Genomic DNA, 20,802 nt, shown 5'->3' on the forward strand with positions numbered 1-20,802 from the left:
GAAAAAAAACATAATTGCGTCCTTTAAATGAGTGTCAGCCGCATCATCGCCGCATTTTTCTACGCTTCGGCCTGCGACTCCTCATTTTACGGAGTACCTTGCCTATTATACAAAGAGACGTGGGTTCTGGGAACGAGATTACACATGCCATAGTCTCTTTCGCAGCCATTCTTCGTGTCCCCCCCCCCTTAAGGGAAGTCCTTTTATCTGCTAGCCACGACAAATTACCAGAAGTTCACAAAAATATAAACGCCACTGACAACACCAAAAAAGCCTTTCTCAAATAAGAAACAAAAATAATGACACATCACGAAACAAGAAATCTTTAATATGTTATCCTTCTTATACACTATATGTGCACGAGTCATTCGAGTAGTTTTCAAAATCCCGTGAAACAAAATGTGATTGTTACAGTGTAATAGTCAAGCTAGAACAAAAGATAACACATTACAGTGTATTAGTACTAAATAAACTAGAATTTCACGGGATTTTGAAAACCACTCTACTCCTACTGATGTCTTACATAATCAACAGTTAGATTAAATCCCAGGAACCGATCAAAATTACATACAACACACGTAGTTACGAGTTACACTTTTAGTTACATAGTAACTATATGTAGGTATATAGCATCGGGTTAACCCTTGTTGATCTAACTTAAAATAGAATGCAGTAAACCTTTACATTGCTTTAAGAAATAGTTCAGTAAAATGTACAAATCTTTATACAGTCAAAAAAGCAACGTGTCCAAGGTATCATGTCACATTACCAGATAGCCGGGTTAATGGTAGTCCAACTATTACATAGATAAAAGTATGGAAACAAAGCCAGGATACTTTGACTAAAACTATAACTAAACGCATATTAGTCTATAATTATTTTCAAACTAAATAAAAGTCTTTTTAATTCAAAATTTTCCTTATAACATTAATCATATTTCTATGTGATACCAATATATACATATATATTTACATGTAAGACAAAGCCATACAGATATCTTACAATATTCTAAATATAATCACTAAAATTGTATAATCAGGATAAGCATCACATGGCCAAACCTTCTTGGCCTGTGTGCCTGTCAATGTGTTAGCCTGATACACTGCTTTGAAGCCATTTTGCAAACATTACTGAAAGAAACACAGCTCATAAGACTTTCCCCTGTCTTGTGCAGTTTTTGTCAAATAAATATGATAAAAATTCTTATAACACACATTTATGGCTAATACCTAATGAGTAAATAATGCATTAATTAACTTCATTAACTCATCGATTACATAATTTCTGCAAGATAAGAATACAAAATGATAAACAGAGTAATCTTTTGCTAACATTGTACATTGCATTGAACTTGTCAAAACCTGTGCTGCTTAGCCAAGAACAACTACAAGGAGTCATAAATAGAAGGAAATACTTCAAACCAGAGCAAAATTGAGAATTTGTGGTTTTCCTGGACTACCTACTTCTTAAGCTAATCAATCAGCCCCTACATTAGAATTAAGACTGCAGAATAAGGCAGAGGTAAGTGACAGACGGAATAGTTGAAAACAACAACTTTAGGAGAATTTGTTAAGGTTAAACACATAAAGCTAAACATTTGTCATACGAAAATATAGTCAAAATTCCACATCAGCTTACTGTATGCACTTGTCCGAAAAACTATGAGACTTAAATAAGTAGTAACTAGCGGCTCTTTATAGAACAGTGTGGTAGCGCAGTCATGAACATTGCTTGCCTTACTGAAATTATATGGCTATGATTGCAAAACATCACCATTTACTGCCAGTTTTAATGTTCTGCAGATCTTCAGTGAGGAATTCCAATAAAAAATGATCTCATCTTCTGTAAATTGAATCAGTACTCATCTATCAGTACTTTGATGGGTGTTATCTAAACAATTTAAGAATTTACTGCCATAAGCTGGTGGTGAAGGAGTTAATTTTTGTTGAAAAGGGTTTGCAGAATGTTGGCTAAGACCCCTATATCTGTTTGGAAACTGCTCTCAAAAACTACCCTTTCAGATCCATTTGGACGGCCAAAAAATGATGACGTGACTCACTTTATTTAAGCGATGCAAACATGGAAAAGAGTAGGCAGACACATGCGATGTAAACCTTATGTGTTTTAAGTGGACCATTTCAAATGAAAACAGATATGCAGGTATGGGGTCTAAGAGCCTGAAAAACTAAAATGCCTATGTGATCAAGTAAATTAACAAAAAGTTACGTCAAAGAGCTTTCATAAATCATATAATATAAGATGGCTGGAGATGCTAAAACTGTTGATAAAACAATGAGCCAATACTTTGAAAGTTCTTTCACTAAATCATTTGCTGTCAACTAAGAATTAATGTCTCAAATACAAGGACAACCTCAAAACCTTTTTGCATACATTTAGAGCTACCTTTCAAACCTTTGGTCTAGCAAAACGTTAAAGTCAGGCATATTAATAGAAAATGTGGTTGCGACTTTGGGGAAAATGAATACTATTTTCAATAGGTTACAAAGTCACTATTAAAACCACTTTTAATAGTGTGTCATAAAAACGGACATTTGTAAAAATGAAAAAATATGAAAAAAAATATGGTGTACCTAGAAACCAGAATCATAAAAATGCTTAAAGATGTTTCCTTATATTTTTCAATATACACTGGACTTGACTGTTCTGTACTCAAGAGTTTATTAACTTACCCACGGAATCTGAAAAAGACAGAAAGGTTTTAACGTAATCATTTGATAAAAAGTCCAGCCATGTGTAATATTATCAAATGCAAATATTGTCTGAAAAGTCCAATAACTGGCAACAATAGCCAACTTGCTTCTGGGGAAGTAAAAATGCAAAAAAAGGCTATTAGGTATCATTTAAGAAATTAAAGAACTTTTTTTGAAATATTGACAATTTATGCTTTTATACGGTCCATGTATCTTATACTTCTACACACGAGTCCTAGGCACATCTGCGGCCATTGCGAAATTAAGCGCCAAAAGTTTTAACGAAATAACCCGTTTTATAAATGCTGAGATCAAAAAGAGTTAGATACGACAAATACCTAGAAAAAGCGTAAAGAGCACCTTACAAATTTTTACTTTGAGTTAATAAATAAACAAGTGAACTGGCAAAATGAAACGATCAATTGTTCCATCGAACATTGGATCACATGCTACTCACACAAACACAATAGCTCACTTGAAGACACCCAGCTTGCTAAAATAGAAACGTTAAAAATTATATTCTACAACCTTGTTCTGCTTTCACTTCAATACTTGGTTGGTGTTCGGTAACTTGAGGGATACTGGTAGACGAGGTGGACTCGTGTTCGACACCAGTTCTTACGTTATTGTTCTTCGCGTGCAGGTCTGGGTTAACAATAGCATTCGCATTTGGCGTGCCCGCGTTCGACCGCGCTTCTTCGTCGCTCCCATCACCTTCGGTCAGAGAATTAAATCCCTCGTGTTGACTTTGTATATTGTTCGGGGCAGCGACTACTACAAGTCCCGCTTCGTTCGCTTTCTCCGCATTATGTTCCGTGCTTGCGACAAGGGTGCTGGGAATTAGATTGTTCATTCCAGTTGCCACAAGTATCGGTGCGTTTGCGTATTGTGAAATGGGAATAGCGTAGGTTGGCGTACCGAGGCTTGAAGCTACAGTAACCGTCATACTAGGTGGTCTGATAGCTTGTACAGTTACCCCTTGTGGGATAGCCACCGTAGCACCAGATCCTATGCTAACAGGCGCACCGGTCGTAGTAACGAATGTCGGCCGTATGATCATGCTCCCACCGGGCACAAACCCTGTAACGCTACCAAGAGGAGCGTAAGTCAAAGTACCGGCAGCAGTGTTTACAGTCTGGGGTAATGCCTGCGCCGTGTTCACTTGTTGAGTCAGCACTGTGGGGGTATTGGGCGATGTTATAGGTGCTGTAGTACCATTAACTTGCGTTTTAAAGTGGTCTTGCGCGTGCTGAATCGCCCAGTTTGTGACAACCCGTGGTGGTTGACCGTACGCTCTCTTTAGCGATTTTTGCCGTCTTCGTGGTCGGTATTTGTAGTCCGGGTGGTCTTCTTTGTGTCGTTTATCTAGCCTTGCGGCTTCGTCTACGTATGGTTGCTTTTCTGCTGCAGACAGCATCCTCCAGAGTTTACCTAACATTTTACTCAACTCAGCGTTATGAACATGAGGATATTGTTCCGCGAGCTTTCGTCGTGCCGATTGAGCCCAAACCATGAACGAATTCATAGGACGCTTGACTTTTGGATCCTTTTTAGGTAGCTGAACCTCACTGTAAGGTCCCGGCATAATCTGCGTCTTTACAGGCAATCCACTCACGTTCAGACTTGCGTCTATTTGAGGACAATCGGACACTACTACACTATTTACTTCGTTGCTGCTTTCGGGATCGCCCAGAGTGCTGTGTACTGCATTCGACTGCACTAACACGCCATCCGTTGTCGATAATTTCCAATTAAAGTTCTGGTCGCTCGTCTTAGGTTGTTCTACCTTTTCTATCTTGACTTCCCCTGGGTTCTCTGGCCCGTTTACGGCTATTGCTTGGTCATTCGTCGTTGGTGTAGCCGCCATTTTGGTCGCAAATTCAACTCAAACATCAAACTCAGGCGGCCAAAACTGACAGAATTCTATCACGTGACGTGGTAGACACGTGATAATGCTAGAAAACACGCTTTGGTGGTCCGGAAAAACTCCTAAATTTATGGGGAAATCTTCAATTCTTCAGTTTAAAGCGCTTTCCCAGGCGAAATACTAAATTGTGAACAGAAGTTTAAATAGCGAATGAAAGAAATCCTCGCTCCGACTTCAAACAATGGCGAGCGAATAATATGCGCTTTCGTTTGTGTATGAGTAGCTCATTGTGTGCTAGGAGCCAATAGAATGCTAGGAATCGAAAGTATGCTTGATTATAGGAAATGCCAAACAAAAGCCGTCATCGCGGATCGCCGGCACTGCATTGTTCTCTGTTAGACATTCGCGGCTTGCCTCAAGCTAATTATTCCGGGCACCCCGACGCTGAATAATGCTGCTTGTCATTTCACAAAAGGTCATTGTCAACACTGAGGTATTGATTGGTAGACGGCACGACAAAAGACCAGATGAAAGTCGCGATACTCAACCATCTGACCATATTACTGAGAATAAATGCCCCATCACAGGAACAAAATATTAAACCGCATCTTTGAACAGATGATAAGTGACTATTTCGCGACGGAACAACAAAGGATAAAAAAAATTGAAAGAATATTATGATTTATTGCATAATAAATTTGATATATGCGATCTCTCAAAGAACAGCTGCTTTGCTGTAATGCTGCAGAGCAGACACCTAACTATTGAAATACTGGTAAAGTTGTTGAAAAAACTTGGAACTATATCGTAAAGGAGTTTTTGTGAACGTTATTTCACCCGACTCTGCCAAAGGTACCAGTTTTTGTATTTCAAACATAAGATAATATAATTTCTAAAGATTTTCTCGAATTTTAGAGATATATGCATACAGAAATACTCGTAGTCTAAAATATAACTAATAAGATCACATTTTCGTTCTTTTCTGTAGATTGGTCATCTTTTCTGATTAAAAAGTAGTTTTTGGTGTTCCTTTGTTTGTTTAGCCGTTAAGCCTGGGGATGAGTATTTGCGAAACAGCTGTTACCACAGCAACAGTAACAGCAAAGTCGGCCATTTTGAATAGAGAGCAGTGGAGAAAAATCATTTCCTACGAAAATACCCTGGCAAAACAGTTGGAAACAGCTTTAAGAGAAAGAAATATTTTAAGATTCGAGGAAAGGATTCCCTTGAAATGGAGGTAATTATAATAGAGCACTTATTTTACTGTTATTTGTGATTTTTGGTATTGGACGAGCATTCGTATTTTCGAAGCTGTCCTGATATAAAAAAAAGCCTTCACTGAATTGAAGTTTCACTTGTATTATAGGCAGACAAGAAAGTACAGGAGTCTAAGGAGAAGCCAGCGCTGGAAGAAAATGCCTTCGAAGCTTTGGAACGTGATTTCCAAGAGGTATGGCGTTATCTTAACTCAAGAAAGTAGGGCTATTTAGTAAAGCAAAGTTTTGTAATCGATCATAACATTTTGAGCTTATTCGTTTTTGTAACCTTATGGTATACAGTAATACGAACATTCACATGTGAGGCATTTTGCGTTCTGGTAGCTATATGTCAATCCCGTGCAAGCAGTCAATAGCTTCGGTGTATGATATTTAATTTTTATGCTATTTATAGGTCCTTGGAGAACTCATGGGAGACAAAAGCTTGGAGAAGTTCCGTGTCGAATATGAAAAACTTCACAGAGCACTAAAGAAATCTCACGAGAGCGAGAAGCGACTTATGCAGAAGTGTCGTGAGCTGAATGCCGAAATAGTTGCCAATGCAGCAAAAGTTCAGACTGCTCTGAAGCTCTCCCAAGAAGATCAGACAACCATTGCCTCACTTAAGAAGGAGATCGAAAAGGCATGGAAGATGGTGGATGCCGCTCACGACAAGGAGCAAAGAGCCAGGGAGACCATCCAGTCTCTGAAGCTTGAGATAGCTAATTTGAGTAAACTTGTCGAGCAAGGAGCAGGCTTAACAATGGGGCAGGATCACAGGTGATTTGAATGATATGCAGCATGGAGACTTTATGTGAATCATATGAGACTATCATTAAATGTTATGCCTCAGGCCATAAGTTTTTCGTATAGGGGCATGTCTCATTCCTCACTCTTTATTTGTTAGGGAAAAAAGCTTGTTTCCCCCATACATCTCTTGGTCTATGCGGTTCAAAAAATATTATTATTATTATTCAGTGCTAATCAAGACAAAGCCAAATGTCACAGCTAAAAAAGCTTGTCCAGGAGAAAGGGGAGGGGTTTAGGAGACACCTTTTTTATAACCTATAAAGATATCATCATTATGTTATATGTTAAGGTTTGCTATTTTTATTCACATTTGTGACATGTGTATTATTTGTTCCTTTCAGTGTGAATGAATTGCTTAAAATCAAGGATGATCTAACCAAAGACAGAGATGAGAAGCTTTCTGAGATCACTAAGCTAAGAGATGAACTGAGTAATGCAACCTCTAGGCAGCAAAAGGCTGAACAGGACAGGGAGGAAGCAGAAATGAAGATCGCTGAGGTAATTCACAGATAAACTAAATATGTACACATGTAACAAAATGGTTTTGAGGAGCAGGTCATTATGAGTTTAGAGGCGGTTTGGCTACTGAAGGTTTCTTTTTCCTTAATAGTAATAATAGTAATTTCTGTCTGAATGGAAACAAACAAACTTTCAGAGAAGGTGGCTTGTTGTGTCGGCAGCCCACTAGTTTTGAGAAGGTTGCACATGTAAATCAAATGAGAAATTTCTTGGGAGTATTTATAAAAGCCATCTAAGTGTTGCTAATCTCAAGGCTTTTGATAGAAAGAAGCCATAAAGCATGTTGTTGATTGATTGGAATTCCTAAGCATAAATGTACATTTACACTCAATATTTTCTAGGATCAACAAGCTAAACCAATCTTGAAAAGTTTTGTGTCAGGGCGGTAAGCCCCCCCCCCCCTACATGATTAACTTTTTCTTTGTAGTCCAGCACCCCCCCCTACATGATTAACTTTTTCTTTGTAGTCCAGCCCCCCCTACATGATTAACTTTTTCTTTGTAGTCCAGCCCCCCCTACATGATTAACTTTTTCTTTGTAGTCCAGCACCCCCCCCCCTACATAATTAACTTTTTCTTTGTAATCCAGCCCCCCCCCCCTACATGATTAACTTTTTCTTTGTAGTCCAGCCCCCCCCCTACATGATTAACTTTTTCTTTGTAGTCCAGCCCCCCCTACATGATTAACTTTTTCTTTGTAGTCCACCCCCCCTACATGATTAACTTTTTATTTGTAGTCCAGCCCCCTCCCTACATGATTAACTTTTTCTTTGTAGTCCAGCCCCCCCTCCCCCCTACACAATTAAGTTTTTCTTTGTAGTCCACCCCCTCCCCCCTACACAATTAACTTTTTCTTTGTAGTCCAGCCCCCCCTACATGATTAACTTTTTCTTTGTAGTCCAGCCCCCCCTACATGATTAACTTTTTCTTTGTAGTCCAGCCCCCCCCTACATGATTAACTTTTTCTTTGTAGTCCAGCCCCCCCCCTACGTGATTAACTTTTTCTTTGTAGTCCAGCCCCCCCTACATGATTAACTTTTTCTTTGTAGTCCAGCCCCCCCCTACGTGATTAACTTTTTCTTTGTAGTCCAGCCCCCCCTACATGATTAACTTTTTCTTTGTAGTCCAGCCCCCCCCCTACATGATTAACTTTTTCTTTGTAGTCCAGCCCCCTCCTACATGATTAACTTTTTCTTTGTAGTCCAGCCCCCCCTACATGATTAACTTTTTCTTTGTAGTCCAGCCCCCCCCCTACATGATTAACTTTTTCTTTGTAGTCCAGCCCCCCCCCCCTACATGATTAACTTTTTCTTTGTAGTCCAGCCCCCCCTACATGATTAACTTTTTCTTTGTAGTCCAGCACCCCCCCCCCCTACATAATTAACTTTTTCTTTGTAATCCAGCCCCCCCCCTACATGATTAACTTTTTCTTTGTAGTCCAGCCCCCCCCTACATGATTAACTTTTTCTTTGTAGTCCAGCCCCCCCTACATGATTAACTTTTTCTTTGTAGTCCACCCCCCCTACATGATTAACTTTTTATTTGTAGTCCAGCCCCCTCCCTACATGATTAACTTTTTCTTTGTAGTCCAGCCCCCCCTCCCCCCTACACAATTAAGTTTTTCTTTGTAGTCCACCCCCTCCCCCCTACACAATTAACTTTTTCTTTGTAGTCCAGCCCCCCCTACATGATTAACTTTTTCTTTGTAGTCCAGCCCCCCCTACATGATTAACTTTTTCTTTGTAGTCCAGCCCCCCCCTACATGATTAACTTTTTCTTTGTAGTCCAGCCCCCCTACATGATTAACTTTTTATTTGTAGTCCAGCCCCCTCCCTACATGATTAACTTTTTCTTTGTAGTCCAGCCCCCCTCCCCCCTACACAATTAAGTTTTTCTTTGTAGTCCACCCCCTCCCCCCTACACAATTAACTTTTTCTTTGTAGTCCAGCCCCCCCTACATGATTAACTTTTTCTTTGTAGTCCAGCCCCCCCTACATGATTAACTTTTTCTTTGTAGTCCAGCCCCCCCCTACATGATTAACTTTTTCTTTGTAGTCCAGCCCCCCCCCTACGTGATTAACTTTTTCTTTGTAGTCCAGCCCCCCCTACATGATTAACTTTTTCTTTGTAGTCCAGCCCCCCCCCTACGTGATTAACTTTTTCTTTGTAGTCCAGCCCCCCCTACATGATTAACTTTTTCTTTGTAGTCCAGCCCCCCCCCCCTACATGATTAACTTTTTCTTTGTAGTCCAGCCCCCCCCTACATGATTAACTTTTTATTTGTAGTCCAGCCCCCTCCCTACATGATTAACTTTTTCTTTGTAGTCCAGCCCCCCCTCCCCCCTACACAATTAAGTTTTTCTTTGTAGTCCACCCCCTCCCCCCTACACAATTAACTTTTTCTTTGTAGTCCAGCCCCCCCTACATGATTAACTTTTTCTTTGTAGTCCAGCCCCCCCTACATGATTAACTTTTTCTTTGTAGTCCAGCCCCCCCTACATGATTAACTTTTTCTTTGTAATCCAGCCCCCCCCCTACATGATTAACTTTTTCTTTGTAGTCCAGCCCCCCCCTACATGATTAACTTTTTCTTTGTAGTCCAGCCCCCTCCTACATGATTAACTTTTTCTTTGTAGTCCAGCCCCCCCCTACATGATTAACTTTTTCTTTGTAGTCCACCCCCCCCCTACATGATTAACTTTTTCTTTGTAGTCCACCCCCCCCCTACATGATTAACTTTTTCTTTGTAGTCCACCCCCCCCCTACATGATTAACTTTTTCTTTGTAGTCCACCCCCCCCCCTACATGATTAACTTTTTCTTTGTAGTCCACCCCCCCCCCTACATGATTAACTTTTTCTTTGTAGTCCACCCCCCCCCTACATGATTAACTTTTTCTTTGTAGTCCAGCCCCCTCCCTACATGATTAACTTTTTCTTTGTAGTCCAGCCCCCCCTACATGATTAACTTTTTCTTTGTAGTCCAGCCCCCCCTACATGATTAACTTTTTCTTTGTAATCCAGCCCCCCCCCTACATGATTAACTTTTTCTTTGTAGTCCAGCCCCCCCCCTACATGATTAACTTTTTCTTTGTAGTCCAGCCCCCCCTACACAATTAACTTTTTCTTTGTAGTCCACCCCCCCTCCCCCTACACAATTAACTTTTTCTTTGTAGTCCAGCCCCCCCTACATGATTAACTTTTTCTTTGTAGTCCAGCCCCCTCCTACATGATTAACTTTTTCTTTGTAGTCCAGCCCCCCCTACATGATTAACTTTTTCTTTGTAGTCCAGCCCCCCCTACATGATTAACTTTTTCTTTGTAGTCCAGCCCCCCCTACATGATTAACTTTTTCTTTGTAGTCCAGCCCCCTCCTACATGATTAACTTTTTCTTTGTAGTCCAGCCCCCCCTACATGATTAACTTTTTCTTTGTAGTCCAGCCCCCCCCCTACATGATTAACTTTTTCTTTGTAGTCCAGCCCCCCCCCTACATGATGAACTTTTTCTTTGTAGTCCAGCCCCCCCCTACATGATTAACTTTTTTCTTTGTAGTCCAGCCCCCTCCCTACATGATTAACTTTTTCTTTGTAGTCAAGCCCCCCCCTACATGATTAACTTTTTCTTTGTAGTCCAGCCCCCCCCCTACATGATTAACTTTTTCTTTGTAGTCCAGCCCCCCCTACATGATTAACTTTTTCTTTGTAGTCCAGCCCCCCCCTACATGATTAACTTTTTCTTTGTAGTCCAGCCCCCCCCTACATGATTAACTTTTTCTTTGTAGTCCACCCCCCTCCTACACAATTAACTTTTTCTTTGTAGTCCACCCCCCTCTTTTTCTTTGTAGTCCAGCCCCCCCCTACATGATTAACTTTTTCTTTGTAGTCCAGCCCCCTCCCTACATGATTAACTTTTTCTTTGTAGTCCAGCCCCCCCCCCTACATGATTAACTTTTTCTTTGTAGTCCAGCCCCCCCCTACATGATTAACTTTTTCTTTGTAGTCCACCCCCCTCCTACACAATTAACTTTTTCTTTGTAGTCCACCCCCCTCTTTTTCTTTGTAGTCCAGCCCGCCCCTACATGATTAACTTTTTCTTTGTAGTCCACCCCCCTCTTTTTCTTTGTAGTCCAGCCCGCCCCTACATGATTAACTTTTTCTTTGTAGTCCACCCCCCTCTTTTTCTTTGTAGTCCAGCCCGCCCCTACATGATTAACTTTTTCTTTGTAGTCCAGCCCCCCTCCTACACAATTAACTTTTTCTTTGTAGTCCACCCCCCTCTTTTTCTTTGTAGTCCAGCCCGCCCCTACATGATTAACTTTTTCTTTGTAGTCCAGCCCCCTCCTACATGATTAACTTTTTCTTTGTAGTCCAGCCCCCCCCTACATGATTAACTTTTTCTTTGTAGTCCAGCCCCCCCCCCTACATGATTAACTTTTTCTTTGTAGTCCAGCCCCCCCCCTACATGATTAACTTTTTCTTTGTAGTCCAGCCCCCCCCTACATGATTAACTTTTTCTTTGTAGTCCAGCCCCCCCCCCTACATGATTAACTTTTTCTTTGTAGTCCAGCCCCCCCCTACATGATTAACTTTTTCTTTGTAGTCCAGCCCCCCCCCCTACATGATTAACTTTTTTCTTTGTAGTCCAGCCCCCTCCTACATGATTAACTTTTTCTTTGTAGTCCAGCCCCCCCCTACATGATTAACTTTTTCTTTGTAGTCCAGCCCCCCCCCCCTACATGATTAACTTTTTCTTTGTAGTCCAGCCCCCCCCTACATGATTAACTTTTTCTTTGTAGTCCAGCCCCCCCCCCTACATGATTAACTTTTTCTTTGTAGTCCAGCCCCCTCCTACATGATTAACTTTTTCTTTGTAGTCCAGCCCCCCCTACATGATTAACTTTTTCTTTGTAGTCCAGCCCCCCCCCCCTACATGATTAACTTTTTCTTTGTAGTCCAGCCCCCCCCTACATGATTAACTTTTTCTTTGTAGTCCAGCCCCCCCCCTACATGATTAACTTTTTTCTTTGTAGTCCAGCCCCCTCCCTACATGATTAACTTTTTCTTTGTAGTCCAGCCCCCCCCTACATGATTAACTTTTTCTTTGTAGTCCAGCCCCCCCCCCTACATGATTAACTTTTTCTTTGTAGTCCAGCCCCCCCTACATGATTAACTTTTTCTTTGTAGTCCAGCCCCCCCCTACATGATTAACTTTTTCTTTGTAGTCCAGCCCCCCCCCCTACATGATTAACTTTTTCTTTGTAGTCCACCCCCCTCCTACACAATTGACTTTTTCTTTGTAGTCCACCCCCTCCCCCCTCTTTTTCTTTGTAGTCCAGCCCCCCCTACATGATTAACTTTTTCTTTGTAGTCCAGCCCCCTCCCTACATGATTAACTTTTTCTTTGTAGTCCAGCCCCCCCTACATGATTAACTTTTTCTTTGTAGTCCAGCCCCCCCTACATGATTAACTTTTTCTTTGTAGTCCAGCCCCCCCTACATGATTAACTTTTTCTTTGTAGTCCAGCCCCCCCTACATGATTAACTTTTTCTTTGTAGTCCAGCCCCCCCCTACATGATTAACTTTTTCTTTGTAGTCCAGCCCCCCCTACGTGATTAACTTTTTCTTTGTAGTCCAGCCCCCCCCCTACATGATTAACTTTTTCTTTGTAGTCCAGCCCCCCCTACATGATTAACTTTTTCTTTGTAGTCCAGCCCCCCCCCCCTACGTGATTAACTTTTTCTTTGTAGTCCAGCCCCCCCCCTACATGATTAACTTTTTCTTTGTAGTCCAGCCCCCCCCCCCTACATGATTAACTTTTTCTTTGTAGTCCAGCCCCCCCCCCTACATGATTAACTTTTTTCTTTGTAGTCCAGCCCCCTCCCTACATGATTAACTTTTTCTTTGTAGTCCAGCCCCCCCCCTACATGATTAACTTTTTCTTTGTAGTCCAACCCCCCCCCATCTTCATGGTGGTACAATTTCACTGATAAGCCCCCTATATAAATATATAATATTCACTGTGCAGCCTGTGTGTGCTAAAACAGCCTCTGTCAGCGGTCATTTTGTCACCCTAGCAAAACACCAAGTGCAAAAAAGCACCCATTTCCATAGGCGGATTTGGGAAAGCCAATGCAATATTTCTGATTGAATTTGGTAAATAAAGTGTCAAATTTTACAGATGGTTATTTCGAGATTTTAGTACATTATGCGCCTTCCGATATTAAATCAAAATAATAACAAAGGTGTGACTGACAAAGACACTATAATTCACTTGCCTTATCTTCTATTCAGCTCAAAGAAGATATCCAAGTAAGAAGTAATGAGGCTCAACGAGAGGCACGCAAGAAGGATAAGTTGGAAAAAGAACTGAAAACATCCAAGAATGACTTGGAGTCCAAGACGGCGGAGCTGAAGACCAAACAGAGCCAGTTGCAGCGTAACCAGGAAGATATTGCAAAACTAGAACAACAGCTCAAAGAACAGAGGGTGAGCTAATAGCAGTAGTTCACATTTCCATTTATCTGACTGGTCTGACATTCTTGTTTTGTTTTGAATGTTTTAAGCTTTCACATTAAAAAAAAAAAGTACCCCTGTATTATTTTATACTTTCAAGGTGGAATTGAGTTACTCTAATCGAAGGATATGTTAAGTTTCACACTGATTGGAGTGGATTGAATTCACTGCTGACATGAGCATCTCATAGCCTAATAAACAATTTGTCATTTAACTAGTACTTTTGTGTGTAATGGCCTTATTCCTATCTCATTTAGACTCTAAATGAAAAAGCAATGAAGGACACAGATCTCCTAAATGCAAGATTAACCAAAGTACAACAAGACTTTGAACAGCAGCTGATGAACTGTGACCAGCTAGCATCAGAGAACACACAGAAAGCCGCTGAGCTAAAGGCCAAAGAAGATGAGATCAACACCCTGAAGCAGGACACCGTTAGGCTGACCAAAATGCGAGAAGCCATCCAACGGCGATTGAGGGCTGTTGAAGATCAAAAGCTTGAGGTTGAACAACAAAAAGAGACATTGAAAGGACAAATTGCTGGCCTTGAGAAAGGTATGAGTAATCAATTATTCAGTTAACTGTAGAAAAGCTAAACTTTGGTCAAATGTTGGCTTTTATTCATACAATGCACTGTCACTAATACTTTGTTCTATGCATAGAGCTTGATGCTAGCAAGAAGCAAGCAGAGCAAGACAAAAAGGCAATTGATGACCTTGTCCGGGAAAGAGACATCTTGAATAAGGTACTTCAAAGAAAAACTCTTTTTTTTCCTTTTTCTCCCATTTAGATTAAACAATTTCTATGATATTTTTGTTATTAGTTCTTTATTTATAATGCTTTTTTTGTTTATTTTTTAGAATCTTCTAAAAGCTGCAGGTGCAACACAAAAACAGCTTGGTCTTGTGCGACTTCATGAACAAACGAAAAAGAACTTGGAACAAGAAATTCAGGTAGGCTTCAGCCTCATTGGAACATCCAAAGCTTTTGCACAATTATCAGCATACTTTAATCTTTCTACTTTTGTTCGTGAAATTGGTAATTCTAGAAGGAAGTTTTTATTATGTACTCATGTATCTGGTACGATTTTCAGAACTATAAAGATGAGGCCCAGAAGCAGCGCAAGATTATCTACCAGCTTGAGAAAGAGCGTGACAGATACATTAATGAGGCCAGTGAGCTGACACAGAAGGTCTTACAGCACATGGAAGATGTCAAGGTCCGAGAGATGCAGATCTTTGACTACAAAAAGAAGATTGCAGAGGCTGAGACCAAGCTGAAGCAGCAACAGGTAACATTTTAATTAAAGCTGCGTTTACTCATCAGCATTAGGTCTTGTGATACCCCAGTGATGCTCAAGATTTGTTAAGATGTTAAAATTGTGGAATTGCCTAAAAGAACATTATGTTGTTTACCAGAATCTGTACGAAGCTGTCCGCAGTGACCGTAATCTGTACAGCAAGAACCTGATTGAGTCCCAAGATGAGATAACAGAGATGAAGCGCAAGTTGAAGATCATGAATCACCAGATAGACCAACTCAAGGAAGAGATCACTGCCAAAGAGGCAACCCTTGTCAAAGAGCACTTAGAGCACCAGAGGTAGTATAACCTGTCGATTCTCTGCCATCAACCAATTCACGCTAATCATCTTGTTCGAGAACTAAACATGAAACAGCGTTCCTTTTGTTTGGAAAGTAAACGTTTTTACTCACTCATTATTTCAGTTCCAGTCAACTTACCTAGAGAACATACAAATGGAATCTTATCGCTTGTATCTTTATCCCGAGAAGGAAGTTCTTTGATTCATGCAATCATTTCTAAGTATGAAAATCGCAGCTGGCGTTATTTCTGCATTAATAAAAACATTTTCCGTCTGTTGTAACAATCTCAGCTTTATCTTATAGCTGAGAAAGCCCTATGATTCTAAACATTTCTTTTCTTTATCCTAGAGTGGAGAAAGAAAAGGATGCACTCAAGGCTGAGCTTCAGAGAATGAAACAACAGGCAGCAGAGTCTAAGGCTTACATCGAGCAGCAGGAAGCAGAGGAGAGGAAGCTCCTGAAAATCATCTCCGAGGCTGACGCAGAGAGGATGAGGCAGAAGAAAGAGCTGGACCAGGTGATCGGGGAAAGAGACATCTTGGGAACACAACTGGTGCGGCGAAACGACGAGTTGGCGCTGCTCTACGAGAAGATCAAGATACAGCAGTCAACCTTGAACAAAGGTGGGTTTTAAATGATCAATCTGCCACTTCTTTGTGTGTTGTTACAGGAACGTACCCAGGATTGGCTGAGGGGGGGGGGGGGGGGTGGGGTACGCAGTCATAGGTATCATGTGGAAAACAAAGTGACCTACTTTTGGGTCGCCAAGGGGACGTGCGCGCGCACCCAGCGCAACCCCCTGCGTACGCGCTGGTTTTATACATTTAAAAACGGTCTGTTTCCCTTTAGAAAGCCTGATATTTTATTATCAATATTTGATTGAAGGTGTCTCAGTTGCTTGCTTGAATTTGCCGATGAAATGAATTTGTTGTTTAAGCCGTCACTGTGACGAGCGTAAAACATTACTAGTAACATTCACATTATATTCATTTACATTTATCTCTCCATTGTCATGGTTGTCATAACAATTAATAGTATTTACTTAGCTTTCCTCCAAAACGGACGAGCAATCACCTACTCCTTTAACTTTAAGTGCTCACAAATATTGCACGGCATTTATTTGTGTCAGGAGTGGGAAACTATAGCAAATAAAGTAATTCACGAGCAATATCGAATTTTGCCTTAATAGTTTTGGAAACACGATCACTAAAACTCGAACTACTTCGCGATTTCTAAACAGTGATGTTTTATTAACAGGTGAAATCCAGTACAGACAGCGACTTGAGGACATCCGTCTACTCAAACTCGAGATTAAGAAGCTACGCCGAGAGAAAAACATCTTAACAAAGAACGTGGCCAACGTGGAAGACCTGCGGCGTGAAGTGTACCACCACCAGCGAGAACTTCTACGAGAGAGAACGCGATGTAAAGCGCTGGAAGAGGAGTTAGAGAACCCCATGAATATCCATCGATGGAGGAAACTTGAGGTCAGTATCTCATTACGTAAAATAATACCCGATCGGCTTAGTTGACCACATTGCACGGATATCACAAGATTTTGACAACACTTATAGTGCGGCACGCGCTTACCCTGGCCACCAAGACAAAGTTCAGAAAGACGACCAAATTGCTTTAAAAAAAACTGTTTTGATTGAAACCCCGTACTCTAACTGTTGCCACTGCCTACGTCAATATACTGTTGTACGTCCCCCTCTACAAACAAACGGTGGAGATGAGTGTTTGACTAATGAACCCTCTCTCTAACTCTGTACATCAAAAAAGGACCTTATGCTAGGGGTGGGTGACAACTGATGAAAGTTGCCCTTGAAACACTACTCACATTGCTGTGGAAAGAATTGTTACTCACGAATTCCTTCCATTATATTTGCGTATAGCACGACTCATAGCTTCCTATGGTGTATCGAGCTTTGTTTGTTTTTCTTCCTCCACTTGTGCACCGCGCTTTAAGTGATAATAGCTCCCATACTCAACCGGCCTCTTTGTACACACAGGGAAGCGACCCAAGCACTTACGAAATGATCCAGAAAATCCAAACCTTACAGAGAAGGTTAATCCAGAAAACCGAAGAGGTCGTCGAAAAAGAACTGCTAATACAAGAAAAGGAGAAACTTTACATGGAGCTGAAGCAAATCCTCGCTCGGCAACCGGGTCCCGAGGTTGCAGAACAACTCAGTATTTATCAGCAGACGTTAAAAGAGAAGACGAAACAGATGAAGGGCATGGCGTCCGAGTTGAACATGTACGAGGCGCAGGTCAAGGAGTACAAGTACGAAGTCGAGCGACTCGCTAAAGAGCTGCAGGACGCCAAGAAGAAATACTACATGCAAAAGAGAAAAGAACAACAGTCAAAGTACGTCAGCTTTGATTATTATATAATGGATCTCAGACGGTCATATTACCCATTCTGCCAAATAGACAACTCTCCAATTTTCATAAGTTTTAGACTCACAAATAAGTAGCGCTGAACTCATCCTTTCACAACGCTTGCATTTCCACTGCACATATCCCGCTTTTCCGGCTTTCTGTCGGTCACCAACATAAAATGCCTTGTCTAACTAGACTAGGGAAAACGGTTGAGTTGTGTAGGGATATATTGGTCTAAATCCAAGATTTTTTAACCACTTTATGGAATTCCTTATTGGGTCACCGAAGGGAGCAATTCAGTCATTGAGTTATTCTCAAAGCGTTGGTATGACATTAATTCAAAAGCTTTACGTCATTACGGACTTGCGATACACACCTCCACGCCTTGTCTTGTGCTACTTCTTATACAAGGCCCATCACGCCGCCATTTTATGCCCCCGCTCAAGGGCGAGTCACACAAAGCATCCATTTCAATCGGCTAATTCAAGCAAATAAACCAAGATTTTTTCAATCAAATATCTTTAATAACATATCAGACTTCATTCGTAGATTGTTATTTTGAAGTTTCCTTGCGAATAAACTGCTGTTTTTTCAATGATTAACAAAAACAAAGGAGTGGGTGATCAAAATTCTTTGAGTCTGCGCTACTTGCCACTGACATGCGTACCTACCATAACGTGCCGTTTTTTCCCGATTCCTTGTTTATCACGACTAAATGCTTGTTGTTTTGGTCAACAGGGAACGTGAGCGTGCTATCCAACAAGCCACCGGACCCGCCTTCGTACCACAAAGGACAGACGGGCCTCGATTCACTGGCGGCGGCTTCAACCTCCGACAATCCCCCAAAGCAACCGCGTAGAGACTTACAAATAGATTAATTTTTTACAAGTGTACATAGAATGACCTAACTTCTTTCTCTCGCACAATATGCGTCTTAGCTTAAGTATATTGGGGTTCCTTTTTACTATTGTGTCTACAAAAATGAATACAGATGTATAAATAAAAGTCGTGTAAAATTTAAGGAATACCTTTGTGTATAAATGTATGAAATAAAAAGTGTCCCAGGATATCATCAACCGTGTTTCGTTATGTCTTTGAATATAAAATCGTGATATTCTGAAAATTATCCAGCCAAAACATAGCCCTACTATTCAAAGAAACGAAAAAACTTTTAAGCCATCATCTTCGGAAACCCAAGTTTTTCTTTTCTGTCACCGTTTCACCCACAAAAGAAAATAACCCTGGGAAACAGCCTTATCCCCAAAGTGGCGAAATTGAAAGCAAATTTAAAAAGCCTCTGAATGGTCGCGTTGTATAAGGCGGCCAATCACAGCCCTCGGTACCGAAACAATAGAGCCCAATACAAGCTTGAACTGCATTGAGAGGTAATGGCGTATCAAAACTACAAACGACTTTACTATTCTATGCATTAGTCGAATTCTGGCATAGGTTGTTCCCTTAGAGCTCTTTCTTTTTTATGCTGAAACCAAAATGAGGTTCTTGAGCGATGAGCCCATTCAAGTTGTTCAGTGACGTCCAAGGTGTGACATGGTCTAGGTCTAAGGCGTGACGTGGTCTAGGTACATAGCGTGACATGGTCAAGGTACAAGACGTGACGTGGTCACGACATGCTGATATGACGAGTGACATGGTGAAGGTGCAAGGCGTGACGTGTCACTTGGCGTTTTTTGATTATGGTCCGAATGAGATCAAGGTGTGTTGCACGACATGATGAAGGTGGTCAATTTCAACGTGTTCAATGTGTAGGTGTTACGTGTTTTAACTTAAAAGTCCTGAATGGTGTAACAAGAAGACGTGACGGAAGACAACGCAGAACAATGGACGCTTTCCGATAACACTGCGCAATTTGCTTTCTGGTTAAAAACACTTCCGCTTTCTTTTCGCATTCACAAATCTACAAAACGTGACTTGCCAATCACCGTGCATAGTCAAAATCCTCGCGCTTTAGAATAACGGTTATCCTCAAAATCTGCTTTGTCATGAAAACGCACAAATCCTCATTAGCGAGTCCCTTCTCTTTTCTCTTTTTGAGTGTATCCTAAGAGTATGGCGCTAAGATCACAGTAATCCTTCAATACTCTTTGTTCCGTACTTTTTACCGATGACCATATACATGTCATTATTTAGAGTTAACAACATGGATCATGAGGACTTCGCTTATAGGGAGAACTCTTGTCACGCTTTCAGGACTAATTTTTTTCCCGATAGAAACGATGCCTGGATGGAAGAAATGTGTTTTTTTTTTTTCGTTGAGTCGCTCAACAATTTTCTGGATATATTGAATACCTATCAATTATTTACATGAAATAGTCTTAATATATTAACGGGAAATTGTTTAACTATTAGACGAGACGAAAGAAAAAACAATGTAAAATGTTAATTGAAGTATAATTAGAAATTATATTCTCTTCTGTTGTTGTGCAGGCTACAGACCTTTGCGGACCTTGTAGTTCTCATTCTCCCCTTGATGGCACTATTAATCATTTCAGACATTCATTATGCATTTAGACGGTCACAGTTCTCAGTTAAACATTATTATTTATTCTAACATTGGCCATTTTCGAAAGACATAATATGGTTCATAGATTGCTGCGTTATATGGGCGCAGTAGTTTGTCTTTTTTGCTGTTCTAAAGCACTTTATTTCATTGCTTTGAAACCCCGGTTCAGCGAGCTTTTGAGAGCTTCCTCTTTCTTAGTAGTGATCCCCAAACTAAAAGGCGGTAAACGTAGAATCTAACAATCGGTACAAACAAAACCTGTGGTTAAAATAGGATGATCTATGGCTTCATTGGAAACAAAATACTTATAAGGATGTTCAAAATTATTATTCTGTATTTTTCTGAAAACTCGCCATTTATGTATACAGATCTTTGATATGATACTTTTATCTTGTGCTTTTTTGTCATTCTCAAAGTGCAAAATTAAAGTGAGGCATCAGTTGGTTCTCTCGTTTACATGTAACTATTGTTATTATTATTATTTTTTATTTTAACTTCAAAAGTGTAACGTTGCCGAATATCTTAACTTACACGGCAAGGCTGCCGCATGGAATCAATTTCTAAAAAGCGGCCCAAAAGAACGGTTGTCATTCGCTTTTCGCTTTTTCGTCAACTTAAGG

At 40.7% G+C, this 20,802-nt stretch overlaps 2 protein-coding genes across 2 annotated transcripts; one reads left to right on the top strand and one right to left on the bottom strand.

Moving 5' to 3' along the window:
- Nucleotides 1-307: 307 nt before the first annotated feature.
- Nucleotides 308-4,856, bottom strand: LOC116619435 (transcription factor SOX-10). The gene has a single exon (XM_032384228.2). The coding sequence runs from the start codon at nucleotides 4,576-4,578 to the stop codon at nucleotides 3,226-3,228; it is 1,353 nt and encodes a 450-aa protein (XP_032240119.2). The 5' UTR covers nucleotides 4,579-4,856; the 3' UTR covers nucleotides 308-3,225.
- Nucleotides 4,857-5,657: 801 nt separating this feature from the next.
- On the top strand, nucleotides 5,658-18,737 carry LOC5514622 (cilia- and flagella-associated protein 58). Its single transcript, XM_001634735.3, has 14 exons — nucleotides 5,658-5,815; nucleotides 5,945-6,028; nucleotides 6,250-6,614; nucleotides 6,986-7,142; nucleotides 13,453-13,647; nucleotides 13,932-14,229; nucleotides 14,337-14,419; nucleotides 14,535-14,627; nucleotides 14,768-14,965; nucleotides 15,093-15,274; nucleotides 15,625-15,899; nucleotides 16,534-16,763; nucleotides 17,289-17,647; nucleotides 18,400-18,737. The coding sequence occupies exons 1-14, from the start codon at nucleotides 5,810-5,812 to the stop codon at nucleotides 18,518-18,520; spliced, it is 2,646 nt and encodes an 881-aa protein (XP_001634785.2). The 5' UTR covers nucleotides 5,658-5,809; the 3' UTR covers nucleotides 18,521-18,737.
- The last annotated feature ends 2,065 nt before the right edge of the window (nucleotides 18,738-20,802 follow it).

This window comes from Nematostella vectensis, chromosome 6 (genome assembly GCF_932526225.1).
Source record: "Nematostella vectensis chromosome 6, jaNemVect1.1, whole genome shotgun sequence".
In the NCBI taxonomy this organism is placed as follows: Eukaryota; Metazoa; Cnidaria; class Anthozoa; order Actiniaria; family Edwardsiidae; genus Nematostella; species Nematostella vectensis.

What these genes read in the sequence shown, in the direction of transcription:
- LOC116619435 (XM_032384228.2), bottom strand. Translation starts at nt 4,578, where the DNA reads ATGGCGGCTACACCAACGACGAATGACCAAGCAATAGCCGTAAACGGG.
- LOC5514622 (XM_001634735.3), top strand. An exon ending in CAGAAATGAAGATCGCTGAG is followed by an intron (nt 7,143 to 13,452) that starts GTAATTCACAGA and finishes TCTTCTATTCAG; the next exon opens with CTCAAAGAAGATATCCAAGT. An exon ending in GCAGTCAACCTTGAACAAAG is followed by an intron (nt 15,900 to 16,533) that starts GTGGGTTTTAAA and finishes TTTTATTAACAG; the next exon opens with GTGAAATCCAGTACAGACAG.